Below are 13,834 nucleotides of genomic sequence, written 5' to 3'. Positions count from 1 at the left end.
AATGACTTCGCAGTACAATCGGAGATAACTTCCTATTATGGTAGATATTAACCAATCACTTCTCCACAGACTAACTCCATGTAATAATTCAATATTTACTTGACCTAAACCAGGGCTGGGCCCACTGTGTGGCCTGGGGAACCCCGCGCAATTGACTTTTTAGTGGCCAGCAGCTGTAATCGAATAATGGGAATGTCTAGCAGTAAGTTGATTAGGTTAAAGCAAACACTGCAGCCCTGTATTTGGGAAACTATGCAAATTTGAGCTTCCAGATAATCTCTGGACCGTGCCAGAAGTGTCTACATGCTGGTCTGTGTAGAGCAAACCTGAGAAAACATTTGGTGAATGTCTTAATGAATGGCATGAATAGGTAAAAGAATGTCTTGTAAATACCCCACCACCACCACATACACACACACAGGCAAGTTCATGTGGCTACACCTTTGTTCATATTGCTTCTTCCTCCTCTTCTTCACCTAGTTGCCACTCTTCCTTCAAATTCAGTTCTTCTTACACCTCCTCCTGGAAGCCTTCCCTGATCTCCCTTGGCAAGGATAAGAGCTCTAAGTCCCCATATAGTAGTATCTTTTCATCAGAATTAACATATATCTTCCTTTAGAATCTGCTAAGGACTGAATCATGTCCCCCAATATTCATATATTAAAGCCCTAACCCCAAATGTGACTGGATATTTGGGCATAGGGCCTATAAGGAGGTAATTAAGATTAAATGAAGTCATAAGGGTAGGGTTTTAAGTCAACATAACTGGTGTCCTTATAAAAAGAAACATCAGAATACTTCCTCTCCGTCCTCCCTCTCCCTCCATGCACACACACAGCAAGGAAAGGACACATGAGGACACAGCTAGAGGACAGCCATCTGCAGAAACTAACCATGCTGGCACCTTGATCTTGAACTTCCAGCCTCCAGAACTATGAGCAAATAAATTTCTGTGGTTTAAGTCACCCAGTCTATGGTATTTTGTCGTGGCAGCCCAAGTGCACTGATGACACATATGAACACATAGACTTGAACTCTTTGAGGTCTGGGGTTATAGCGTACTTCTATTTCTAGTCCTAGTGCCTACTTAACAAAATCCTTGCACATATAAATGCCTAATAAATTCCTGCTAAGTAAGCATAAGTGTGAATGATAGAAGATAAGAGGCTGAAAGTCCTGCTCACATTCTCACCCCTAGGAGCTCAAAGCCATGTGTGAACCCATCAGGTCATGGTGAAAACTCTGACCCTTGAGTGCTGTCACTCATCGAGGAACAGGCAAGGTTTAAGGCAGAGCCAGACGGCAACCCTCCCATTGTCCTTCCTGCCATTTATGCAGCTGTTGTTTTATCTTGAACAAGATGTCAGAAGCAAGAGGGAAGAGAGAGTTTACTAATAATCAAATGCTCCACTTAACACGCTCTTATTCAGAGAGGAAGAGGTCTTGGCTGCCGAACCTGGATGCCGAGTCCACTAACCCACTGAACAGGCTGTGGCTGTGGGCCTGGGACTTGGCGTCTGGTGGTGTTGTGCAAGGTCACAGCCCCCTAGGACCGCACACCCACTGCGGACGCCTGCAATCAGGGTTGCTAACTTCCCAATGCTTTGCACATTCATCAGTCACTAGGCAGGTTTCCTGAGTATCAGAACATGCACAGCATGGTCAGGGAAAAGGAAAAATAAAAACATGAACCAGCTGTGGATGTTAGCTTCCAGAAGCTTCTCTAAGTAAAAAACAACAACAACAAAAAAACACCCATAATAATGACGAAGTTAATGAGACTGACAGTCAATACTTTAGTCAAATCCCACTACACGCCAAGCTCTAGCCTGTGTGCTTTTCATATATGAACCAATGGAATCTTCACAACAGTTCTATGGAATGGCTCTTATGCCCATTTCACAGATGTGGAAACTGAAGCAGAGACAGATTAAGTAGTTTGCCCCCCATCTAAAGCAACCAAGCAGTAGAGCTGGGATTCAATCCTAGGGCAGGGGTCTCAAACTCAACTCAGCATCTGGGCCACAGAGCAAGATCACAGCCGTTCGGCGGGCCACACTAGGTCTACAAAAGGCAACTGTTACGCAACACTTTTCTCATTGCAGTTGAAAACAAAAAAAAATCAGTACAACAAGCACAATCGTACATGCAGTTTACTCAGTGTCACAAAACGACCAGAAACTGTAGTTCGCATCACAACTGCTGTTAACTAAGCTAATATCTAGCTAGGATGCTAGAGAAATAAAAAATACAAGTAGGCCCCTAGGCTTACTTAATTTTATCCAAAATATTTTGAACTTCGTGGATTAGTCTGCGGGCTGCACAAAATTGTTCGGCAGGCCGCGAGTTTGAGACCCCTGTCCTAGGGGGTCTATCTCTAGATCCTTGTTCTTAGTGACCACCCTAATGTGCCCCATGGGTGACAGAGACCTTTTTCCCTCTTCTTTAGAATGACAGGGCTGGACTGGGTGCAGGGTTTTCATAGGTGGGTGAAAAGTTATGAGGAGGTACTGGGTGGAAAGCAGGTGCACACCCAGGGGAAAGCAGGAGGGGGCTTAGGGGCGCTTGCTCAGTCCTTTCAGTCCCCACTCTGTCCAGGTAGACCCTGTGGGAGAGCTAAGGGGCTTTGCACCAACCCCCTGGACCTCCCAGCCCAACATCCATGATTGCACTGTTCTGAGAATTCTCAGAGCTAGGGAAGCCAGGGACCATTCACAAGGTCATAAAAAGAGTGGAAATGAGTTATAAGCTGTCTCTTCAGGGATGGGAAGGCTCTATGAAGGCAGAAAGGGGACACGGGGAGTCCAGGCATGGGAGTGGCTGTGTGGCAGCCAGCTGGAGGAACCCGCCCCGCACCTCGAGGCAAAGTGAACTAATCGGACCAGCAGGTCTGATTTGAATTTTGCCCCCTGCCTTTGTTTTTCCTGGTCAATGGCCCATCCTTAGTGCAGCACCTTCTGAAACTCTTAGTGAGCATGGGGCCATCTCCTTTTGAACTTTAGGAGAGCAACTGCATGTGACTAGCTTAATCTGGCAACAGTACTGAAAAAGTAGAGTTTAAATGTAAATTGAAGGCCCAGGGAGACATGGGCTTGGTATTGTCTCTCATGTTTGCATGGAAGTCAGTTTCTGCTACCTCACTGGGAACATGACCCAGTTTAGCAACAACATCAACACAGCAGGTACTAGAGAAAATGCCAACTATTAGAAGACCGAGGCACGTAGGAGGTGAGACGTACACAAACCATGTAGCAAAGTGCAGGTAGATAGAGACCAGTTACCAGCTCTGCTAGATGAAACCACGCTGCAAGGAGAAAGCTGAGACAGAACAAATTTTAACAGCAGCAGCAACAGCAGACTCATGGGAATATGCTCTTGAACATGGCTGTGACTCACCCAAGGCCCAAAGGTGACTGCTACAGAGACAGGGCAGGTTCATCAGCACTTTTAGGGCCTCTGTGTGTTTGGGGAGCCCCCAAAGAATTGGGTTTTCTCCATCTGGCGATGACAGAGGGCAGAAGCTCTGCATACTCATGACCATGTAAATGAAATCTGCAGAGGCAGGGGTTCAGCAAAGCCACTGCAGGGATGGGAGGTGAGGGGTGGGAATGCCTGGCTACTTCATTGAACCATGCCAAACCCTTCTGTATTAATTCAAAGCTCAACGATCAGGTCTTTCTTTAAGAACTCCTTCCCCAAATTAGACCCTGGCATTCCAGGAGCTCATATGTGGTAAAGAACTGAAGACAGTCAGGGCCTAAAAGGAGGCTGCAGTGAGGTGACCTTAACTGGCTGACAGCCTGCTTTCCTGATGGGCTCCCTCTGAGGCTGGAACACAGACAGAGGATTCCCAGGTGTTCCCGCTAAAGGCAAGGAATCCCAGCATCTCCAGCCCCCAGACACCCAAAAGCAGCATCCCACTTGCAGAGCTATAAAGAGATCCTCAAGAATTAGACACAACTGGCAGCTGGAGGTAAGAGGAGGCATTCAACGTGAATAAAGCAAGTCTCTCTCTAAATGCAGCTCCCCATCCATCCCACGGTCCCACCTGAGCCTGAAGATGCTGGCCCACAGCGTCCAGATGCCTCCAGTAGCCAAAATGCCATGCAGGGTAAGGGGGAGGCAGACAGGGACACGGAGCACCTGCCTCCCTCACAAGCCCCTGAAGCACCTATAATGAATCACTCACCTGCTTCACGTGTTCAGTTTCTCCCCAGCCCCTCCCCCAGGCTTCTGTGAGCCCACAAAAGGGACTGACTGTGCTTTTGGGCCAACAGCTGTTGAGAAGTTCCTCTCAATGGCACAAGGACCTTCTCCCTCTCCAGATGCGGCTGTTCACTGAACACGCTAGCAGCAGGGACGGAGCACAGATGGGCACATCCCATTCTGAAGCAAAAGAGCTCGTCCGCTGCCTGACAGCATGTCCACACAAAACGAGTTCTCCCAGGGGTCAGGACCTGCACGTGGAGAGGTGTTTACATGCTGTGCAGAGCATCCCTAACACTCCCTTCCAACTTAGGGAAGCAAAAGGCAAAAATGGCCCAAGGCACAGTAGAGAGAGGTGTCCTTCCAGGCCTGTGATCACAACTGTTTTATATTTATAAAACACCCTGTCTTCTGACCCTGCCTCCTCCAGCCGCGCACATCCAGTCCCCTGGGAAGTGCAGGGGAACATCCCTATTACTCCTGATTTCCAGATGAAGAAACCAGAGCATGAAGAGGTTAAGTGACTTGCTGCGGAGGTGACAGAACTTGTCACAGGCGGTGTGGGTGACAGAGGGCTCACTCTCTGACAATCGCACCTTTGGAGTTAAGTGACAGCCCGAGAAGAGGAATCTTTGAAGGACAGGGAGCACGGAGCTGCCCAAGGACTGTGGAGGAAGGACAAGCATGGGAAACACTGAGCACCCCAGGAATATGGGAGGTGTGACAGCAGAGGGGAACTCCTCCACCCACCACCACAACACTCCTGTACAGGGTCCCTTCTGCTCAACATCCCTAGAAAGGAAATACTCAAAGCCCCCCATGGCCACCTAGTGACACTGTTGAACTCTAGTTCTCTGGTAAGCTGTGTCCTCCCAGTGAATGCTGGAAAACATTCTGACCCCTCTACAGTCAAGTCTCAGACATCTCTATGTAGACCCGTCACCCTCCCAACCACAGCCTCCCCATCCCTGGCCCTGCTCCCCTTTCAGTCCAGTCTCTATGGCCATCTAGAGCTCAAAGGACTTACACCATCCTACCAATAACACAAGAATGAATCTCCTGCCCCAAATCAGAATGCGTGATCAACAGCCAGGATCAAGTTCTGTTATTGCCGTACTATTACCAATACTGATCATTGGCACAATGGCTCCTCCTCCTTACTGGCTTCCTCTCTTGATGCTTAAATGGGCAGGTTTCCTGGGCTTCATCCTCAAATGCTCTTCTTGGTTCACTGTACAGTCTCTTCCTGGGAAAGCCCACCCCCTCCCGCAGCCCTGGCAACCCTGTTCATGTAGACAACACACAAATCTACGTCTCCATCTCATCGCTCTCCTGAGCACCAAAGCGGGTTTTCAATCGCCCGATGGACAGATGGTGCCCAAATGGATATCCCGCAGGCAACACAAGTGTCCTCATCCAAAATGAACTCATTAGCCTCTCTCTCACTGACCACTGCCAGGGCTCTGGGAACAGCTCTCCCTTCATCCCCACATCCATCCGGCTTCTCTTTCACATGCATTTATATTCCTCTCCAGTTAAAGCCCTCATCATGTCCCTCCTGGGCCAGTGCAAGAGGGTCTTAACTGACCCTCACTAGAATACAAGTTCCCCAAGCGCAGGGCTTTGTTTTGTCCTCGCTATATCCTCCATCTAGTCACTGGCAGGTGTACATTAAACAGTTAATGAGTAAGGGCCCCTCTGTCTCTCCTCCATCTTTTCTGACACAAAAATCCCATCATGCTATGCTCCTGGGGATTAATTTGTAGGCTCCCGGCTGCCGACACAAATGCCTAGCTGCTGTGTGGGTTCCACCTGCCTGTCTAGCCTCTTTTCAAACTCTTTGTCCTTCACAAAGGCTGCTCCAAGCTGGTCCTTGTTACCCATACATGTGCCTTCTCCTTCCGGGCGTCTGCTTATGCTATCCTCTCTCCTGAAAAACAGCACTTCTCAACACCTGCTCTGCCTGGAAAATGATTTTATTACTTAAGATTTATGGGAGGTGGGGGTTGGGGAGATAAGTGAAAAGGGGAAGGGATTAAGAAGTACAAATTGGTTGTTACACAACAGTCACGGGGATGGAAAGTACAGAATAGGGAATATAGCCAGTAATATTCTCATAACTATGTATGATCAGATGGGTGTGAGATTTATCAGGATGATCACTAAGTAAGTTATGTAATGACTAGTCACCAGGGTATACACCTGAAACTAATATAATGATGAATATCAACTGTAATTGAAAAATAAAAATAATTTTAAAATGGGAAAAATAAAAAGATTTAGCTCAAATGTCATCCTTTTAGGCTGCTGTGGGACCTGTGACACCATATCATGATAGAGAGCTCTGTGGGACTCCTGGGACCAAAGATCAGTGACCACCTAATAATCTCAATACCACACTTCCATCTCGGCCTGCACCATTGCAGATTACCATGCATTTGTCATGCTATATCTTTTCAGGATAAAGGAAGCTTGTGGTAACTCAGCACAGTGCAAATAGCAAGCATGCATTACCAGTTTGCAGGTGATGATTTTGGTACCTCAAATAATGATATTTTCCCCATCAATGCATTTGATTCTCACAACCACCATGGGAGGCAGGTATTGCAAGTATTATTCCCATTTTACAGGTAGTGATAATAAAACTGAGGCAGAAATTAGGTTACTACCACTTAGCCAGTTGGCAACAGTAGCAAGTGGCCATGTGTACTTTTTACTGGACATTGTTATGCCTCTCCAGGTCTTTGGCAGGAGAAACTAAAAATATATCCTCCTCTAAGTCATTGTGACAAGCCAGTGAGCACCTCCCATCTACAAAACAATGATGGTAACAGAAGGGTAATAGAGAAAAAACAGGAAAAACTTAAGTAAGTTTTTTAAAGGCCACATAGTGATTCATAAGCGGAGTGCTCTACACCAGAGGAATGACAAGTTTCTAAAAGATAATTTCCCCATTCTTTTTTTTTAAGTATGACTTAAACACAGAGGTGGCCCCAATCAGCCATCCAGAATACACTGTCATACTAAGGCTTAAATCTGCAGATGCCCTCCCACAAAAGAACTGTTAAAATGCGTCCTCAGATTAGATTACTGAGACTTAGCGTTCATTAACTGAAGGAGTCTCATAGAGCCTCTCACAGGAATAATCCTCTAAACCTATCAAATTTTCCACAAAACAAGTAGGTCCTGTTGTTTCCTGCCGGGTGAGGCTCAGAATCTTCTGAAGGTAAGTGGTCAGGGAAGTCCTGAGGATTCTTCTGCACACTGAGAATCTGAATTTGGAAACCAGCTAGATCAGTAACAATGTTGCACACCCACAGATCATATAGAACCCCCTGCAAAAATGGATTTAATTTCTTTCTTAAAAGAACCTCCCTCTTGCCTGACCAGGCGGTGGCGCAGTGGATAGAGTGTTGGACTGGGATGCAGAGGACCCAGGTTCGAGACCCCGAGGTCGCCAGATTGAGCGCGGGCTCATCTGGTTTGAGCAAAAAAAAAGCCCACCAGCTTGAACCCAAGGTTGCTGGCTCCAGAAAGGGGTTACTTGGTCTGCTGAAGGCCCGCAGTCAAGGCACATATGAGAAAGCAATCAATGAACAACTAAGGTGTTACAACGCGCAATGAAAAACTAATGATTGATGCTTCTCATCTCTCTCCGTTCCTGTCTGTCTGTCCCTGTCTATCCCTCCTTCTTTCTGAAAAAAAAAAAAAGAACCTCCTTCTTACTGGTTCACCAGATTCCATCACATGTATCTTTGATAAATGCAATCAGACCGAAGAAATAAGGTCTCTCTGGATTTTGCTATGCTGAGAAAAGGGGATATAGCACAATGACTGACCCTCATTGTGCAGCTCTGCTCCCACACTGGTAATTCCGGCAGATTAAAGTCCCCAATTTCAAACAGAAACATGAGATAGCCAGGTCAAACCTTCGTTTCCAAAAAAAAAGCCTGACTCATCCTTTCTTGAAGAGCTCAATTTAATGGGGTAATGAAATGACCATTGATCAAGTTTACTGAGCTCTGCAGTTCCTCTCATTTCTAGGAATAAAAGTCTGGAGACTAGGCATTTGTTCTGCAGGTTCACATTCGTGTCTGCCCACAGCCCTACCCACCGGGGCCTGAGTGTGCCTTCGCTCTGGTGTAGCGTAATAGAGGCTCATCCACCACGGCGCTCCCAATTTCACTGGCAATTCCAAATGACATCAAGAATAATTTTGTTTTACTTCTCTGATGTCCCTAGTTTACCTTGTTTAAGATTAATAAAGCAATTCCAATCCTCTCAATTAAAAAGCTATTTTAAAATGCACTTCTAATTCTAGTTTGTGAGCTACTCATGTAATTATTTCTATTTGTTTTTTCTTCTTAAGCGGGTAATTTCTTCTGTCTCAGAATAGCGTGGGATTCTTTCTTCTTAAAGAAGAGAAAATATTGGGCCAAATTCCTCCCAAAAACTTAGCATCATAGGTTCTCCCCATTTAACCCTGGACAGCAGAGTAGGCAACTTTCATAAACCATCTTCTCTGGTTCTTACGTCAAAGTTAACCTTTCTGATGGACCTGGAGGCTGTGATGCTGAGGGAAAGAAGCCAGACAAAGACAAACACCATATGATTTCACTTATCTGTGTAATCTAAAAAACAAAACCAAAATAAACAAAACAGAAACAAACTCATACAGAGGAAAGATTGGCAGTCACCAGATAGGAGTGGGGTTGGGGAGCAGGATGAAAAAGAGAGGTACAGATGGCCAGTTATGAAAACAGTCATGGGGATATAAAGCAAAGTATAGGGAATATAGTCAATAATATTGTCATAACTAATCATGGAGTCAAGTGGGTTTTGGGCTTAACAAGGCAATCACTTTGTCAGGTATTTAAATGTCTAACCACTATGTTGTAGACCTGAAACTAATATTATATGTCAACTGTAATTGGACAATAAATAAAAAAAACATTTTTTAAGTTTATCTTTTTGAGGTGCTCCAGCCATCCCCTCCCTCAGAGCCCACCTCCTCTCTGGAGCCCATCCTGATATTTCCTCCAGCCTCCGAGGCCACCTCCAAATGGAAGTGGCCTCTGCTGCCATGAAACTCCTGCACTTTGTCACCACCCCTGGGAATTCTTTTCACTGGGCAAAAAAAAAAAAAAAGAGTAAAAGGAAGGTTCTTATAGGTAAAACAAATAATATACAATAATGCTTGGAACAGGGTGGGGGTGGTACGCTATATGTATTCAATGACTGAAGCAAAGGCCCAGGTGGTGACAGCATGATTGTAGCCCTCCCCACTACTACTGCGTACCTTCATGGAGCATCTACATGATTCCATTGCTCATAACCACCCCGTAAGTTAGACGGCATCATCCTCATTTAATGGATGAAAAGACTGAGCCTTTCAAGGCCCCAGAGCTATCAAGTAGCAGAGCTGGCCTGGGCCCTTGATAATATTGGGATGTGCTAATGAGCCTGCCTTCAAGGACTGATTTATTCTCTGCCTACATGGACCACTCCGGGCAGCCCTCAAACTCGTCCCCCAAATACCGCATCTGGTAACACGGACTGGGATGAAGGAAGAGAAAAGGGGCCAAAGCCATGCTCCATGCAGATTGCGGGGACCTGTGTCTCCATATCAACCTGATGTTAGCCCTCTCAGGGCATTTGGTCTTAGCGGCCCCAAATGAGGATCCTTTTTCCTAATTTACAAAAGACAATCTGGACAGAGCTACCCAAAAGTCACCTGAAGCCAATTCAGTCTCCTGAAAGCTCCCCTAGGGCTCAAAGAATTGAATCAAATCGCTGGCATCCGGGGACAAAGTATTTTGTTTTTGATAGAGTCCCCCCCCCCCCCCCACCGCGCGCTGCCTTTTCTTCATCTGATCATTTTCTCAATTTCCCCCTTCCTCATTCAGGCTTTCCCAGTCATATCTTTCTTTCTCCCGGCTAAGACTATTATATCTTGCTATTGTGGTGTTCTGTTTCCATTGAAAGCAATCAGAAATGAAAATTCACATTTCAGAACAGTCTATTAAATATGGACCTTTTTATGGGGAAAATAAAAGCAAGCACTCTCTGAAGGCTGATTTTCAGCTCTGTGTATCACCTGGAGATGAGACGCTGAGTGAGACCTGCCTCCTCCCAGACCATCTGCATTTGGGTAACTGAGGGTGATGCCAAAAATCTAGAGTCAGATGACTTATTTTAAGGAATGCCTTAGTCTAAAACATCGCTCATCAAAGTGTGGTCCTTGGACTAGCAGCAAGGGCATCACCTGTGAGCTGACTGAAAATGCAGACTCTCAGGCCCCACTCCATACCAACTGAACCAGAATCTGTCTTTTAGCAACATTGCAGGTTGATCCGTTTGCATGTTCAAATTTTAGAAGCATTGGTCTAGAATTAAGGTGAATTTCCTTTTATTACCATTTTAGAGCCCCCCCTTCCCACCCATGTAGGTTTCTTTCCTAAGAAAGACATCTCTGAATAGTGAACTGCATAGAACATTCCCACCACCATTCTCCACCCAAACTGTATACTCATAGGGAAATTCTGGAATAATAAATGTTCTTCCAGAAATCACAGTATGAGCCTGAAGAAGTTCAAGATCAAGCAGTATGAGCACTTAAATAGAGGGATCTTGAAACTGGCAAGAGGTGACAGGCAATCCTTCTTCCCAGTTTCCTACTGCAAGATTCTAGATCTCTGTGCTTGACATCTTCTCCCCTTGGAAGAGAGGCATGAACGGCATGCTATAGAGCTGGGTGGGTGACTAATAGGAGGCCAAGGGGGCCGTGCATAGCATGGAGCTCTGAGATCCCAGAGCAAATGGCAGCACTGAGCACACAGCCTTCAAGTCTGAGCTGTGCTCAGACCTCACACCTCCAAGAACAACCCTCAAAACATACATAGACGAGCCCTGATTAACCCGTCATCTACGTGGGAGAAAAGGACCAAGCAGAAGGGGAATCACTGGACCTGGTTTGAGGGAATAACTGAAAGCAAGAGAAGAGAAGGGGGAAGGAAATGAGTGATCTCTGCTCAGTTCCGTCCTGCCCACCTATTCCCACTCACCCGTGAGAGCAGCTAACGTCCAGGGCCCCACAGAGGCTCTGACCACAGCCCTGGTAGCAGGGGCCACCTTGATGTTGCCCTCTATGAAGAGGAAGCCTGTGCCTCAGAGACATTTCTATAAAAATAAGAGTACCAAGGAAGTGACTTTTTGCTAAAAAAAATGAAACCAAAAACTGAAATAGGGCCCCCATCCAAAGCAAGGGCTTTCTCACTAAATTTGACCAGCCCGTGATGGAAAGTTCCTTTATAATCTGGGCGTCTTTCAGATATCTAAGTGGAGGTCCTGTATTACTTGATGACTCTGTGTTCAGGTCCAACTGTTATTCCCCTCCCCCATTTTTGCTAATTTTTACTCATTTTTTTTCCATCCTCACCTTGGAATTCTCAAAAATAGCAATATTTTAAAGCACTATAATGATTTATGTATAGCTATCAATACTTGTCTTTCCACCAATTATAATGTATTTATATATTAGCAGTGTCTCAGCTCTGGAACACAATTCTGTCCTTTTAACAGGAGCATATCAGCAAGCTCTCATAGAAAATCTGGGAGGGAGAGCAGTGATGGACAGCAGTGGCCGTGGAGGCAGAGAGATTCTTAGGCTCTAAAATTCAGACAGGACCTCCATCTCTCTCCCTCCCCCACAATCCAAAGACAGCCCCTCCCCCAGAACCGTGTATGTTATAAGTTGGCCATCTATGGAGTCTGAGGCCACCACCACCTTTATTTTGGATAACTTCCACTTCTTAGAAAAGCGCTCGACTTGACTCCCTCTGTAAATCAGGCCTGGAGAAGCCACGTAACCCTCCTGAATCACATCTAGAAAAAAACCCCACATCCCCTCCCTGCCCCCCACACACAGACACACGCCTGAACGCATCACCTCCCAAGGAAAGAGAAAGTTAACTTTCAAGTAACTGTCCTGCAGCCAGTCTGGCCGTGTTCTCAGACCCTTCACAGTCGCAAAAGTGGTTCTCGCAACGGAAACCTGACCTGTGTCTGCTGAGGGCACCGACAAGGGTCAGAGGTCCACAAGCACACACTGTCCACAAATCTCTCCCTCTCTCTCACTCTGTCTTGCTGCCAAAGTGAGGATAATAGGCCAGTCTTATTGTCTTTCCTTCAGAGAAGCGGGGCTGGGCAGCTGGTGGGAAGCTCCAGACAGAATATAGGTGTGTGAAGCTGCCCGGGTTCCAGAGGAATTTTTTGGACACTCCAGGGGTTTGAAAAAGGATGATGGTCTTAGGATGGGACACAGGGGCTGCTCGGGTACCCCAGAAATCTGAGTGTACGAGGGAGTGGCAGGGCTGTCCTGCCCACCAGGCTCCCCTTCCCTGCCACCCTGGGTCCTCCTGGTCACAGCGGAGTCACTCACCTCCCGTGAGCTGTGCAGGGCCAAAGCACAGGGCCAGCTGAAACCACAGGATCAGGGCCAAGAATCTCTGGGGGGACTGAGGCTGCTGCTGCTGCTGCTGCTGCTGCTGCTCTAGAAATCCATCTCCATGGCTCGGGTTCATTCCATAATACATCTTTCATCCACAGAGGGCATCCGGCTTGCGAGAGTCTGCAACCAGGAATGAACACGACAATACCCCAGGCTGCCTGGGCTCTGGGGACCACGCTCCCGCTCCTCCACCATGGGACAGGGGTAGGGGGAGGCTCGGCTTCCCCGGTTCTATCCCTGGTCCTCCCCTGCCCCCTTTCCCACGGCACGATCCCACGATCCCCCACCCCCGCTTCCCCCCAGCGCGGGTACACTGAGTAACAGCCGCGGCGGGATGCTGCGCGTGCTGGAAGGATGGAGGAGGGGAGGGAGGGCAGGGGGTAGCGCACATTGGCTCTGCGCCGGTCCCCGGGATCCAGCGGTTGTGACCATGACAGGAAAGTCTAAAGCCTTCCAGTGTCTTGGGGCTGAAAAAAACAAACACACACTTTTCCCTGGGCCTAGACCCATCACTAAGGAATCTCACGGTGTGGCACCAGATTCCCCAGGATACTTCTCTGGTTTCCCCCCAGGATGGAGATGGGTCCTATTGCCCGGTCCCCAAAGAGATTGCTCTGCGCTGTCAGAAAATTCCTTCCCTGGGAGGCACTACCAAACACCAACTCCCCGTCCTGGGCCTGCGCACGCCTCCCCGGGATGCAAAGCCCTTTCCGGGGCTCTAGTTCTTACCTGTGGGTCTCATGCATGCAGCTTCCTTCCCTCCTCCGCCGCCTCCCCCCGCCTGTCTCACCCGCATCTGTGCGCGACCTCTGCCGCCGCCGCTGCGCGAGCCAGAGAGACAGAAGCCTTGGCGGCGGCGGCGCCGGGCTCCGGCTCCCTCCGCCCGCGCTCTCCCTCCCGAGGCTCCCGGAGCCGCTGGGTGCGGGGTGGTGGGGGAGGACAGCAGCCCGGCCGCGCGCCCCCGAGAAGGCGCCCGCGCGTCCGCTACCTGAGCTCGCGAGCGCGCGGCGGCGGCCGCGGCCGCGGCGCGGAAAGAGGGAGGTGACAGGGGCGGAGCGGAAGCGCGCTTTGGCCGCGAGGGAAGGGGACCCGCGCAGGCGGGGAATGGGAAGGGGGCCC

The 13,834-nt window shown here is 48.0% G+C and overlaps 1 protein-coding gene across 1 annotated transcript in view; it reads right to left on the bottom strand.

Moving 5' to 3' along the window:
- The window catches only part of SUSD4 (sushi domain containing 4), a 98,093-nt gene extending 84,341 nt beyond the window's left edge, over nt 1–13,752 (bottom strand). Inside the window, exons 1-2 of the mRNA XM_066237598.1 lie at nt 13,445–13,752; nt 12,647–12,835 (exon numbers count right to left, since the gene is read on the bottom strand). Of these exons, the coding sequence (XP_066093695.1) occupies nt 12,647–12,800 (154 nt within the window). The 5' untranslated portion in view covers nt 12,801–12,835; nt 13,445–13,752. The remainder of the gene's footprint in view (nt 1–12,646; nt 12,836–13,444) is intronic.
- Nucleotides 13,753–13,834: the final 82 nt, after the last annotated feature.

The sequence above is a fragment of the Saccopteryx bilineata genome, chromosome 1, assembly GCF_036850765.1.
Source record: "Saccopteryx bilineata isolate mSacBil1 chromosome 1, mSacBil1_pri_phased_curated, whole genome shotgun sequence".
NCBI lineage: Eukaryota > Metazoa > Chordata > Mammalia > Chiroptera > Emballonuridae > Saccopteryx > Saccopteryx bilineata.
The sequence above is the reverse complement of the archived record's forward strand: the minus strand, read 5'-3'. Positions and strand labels throughout refer to the sequence as shown.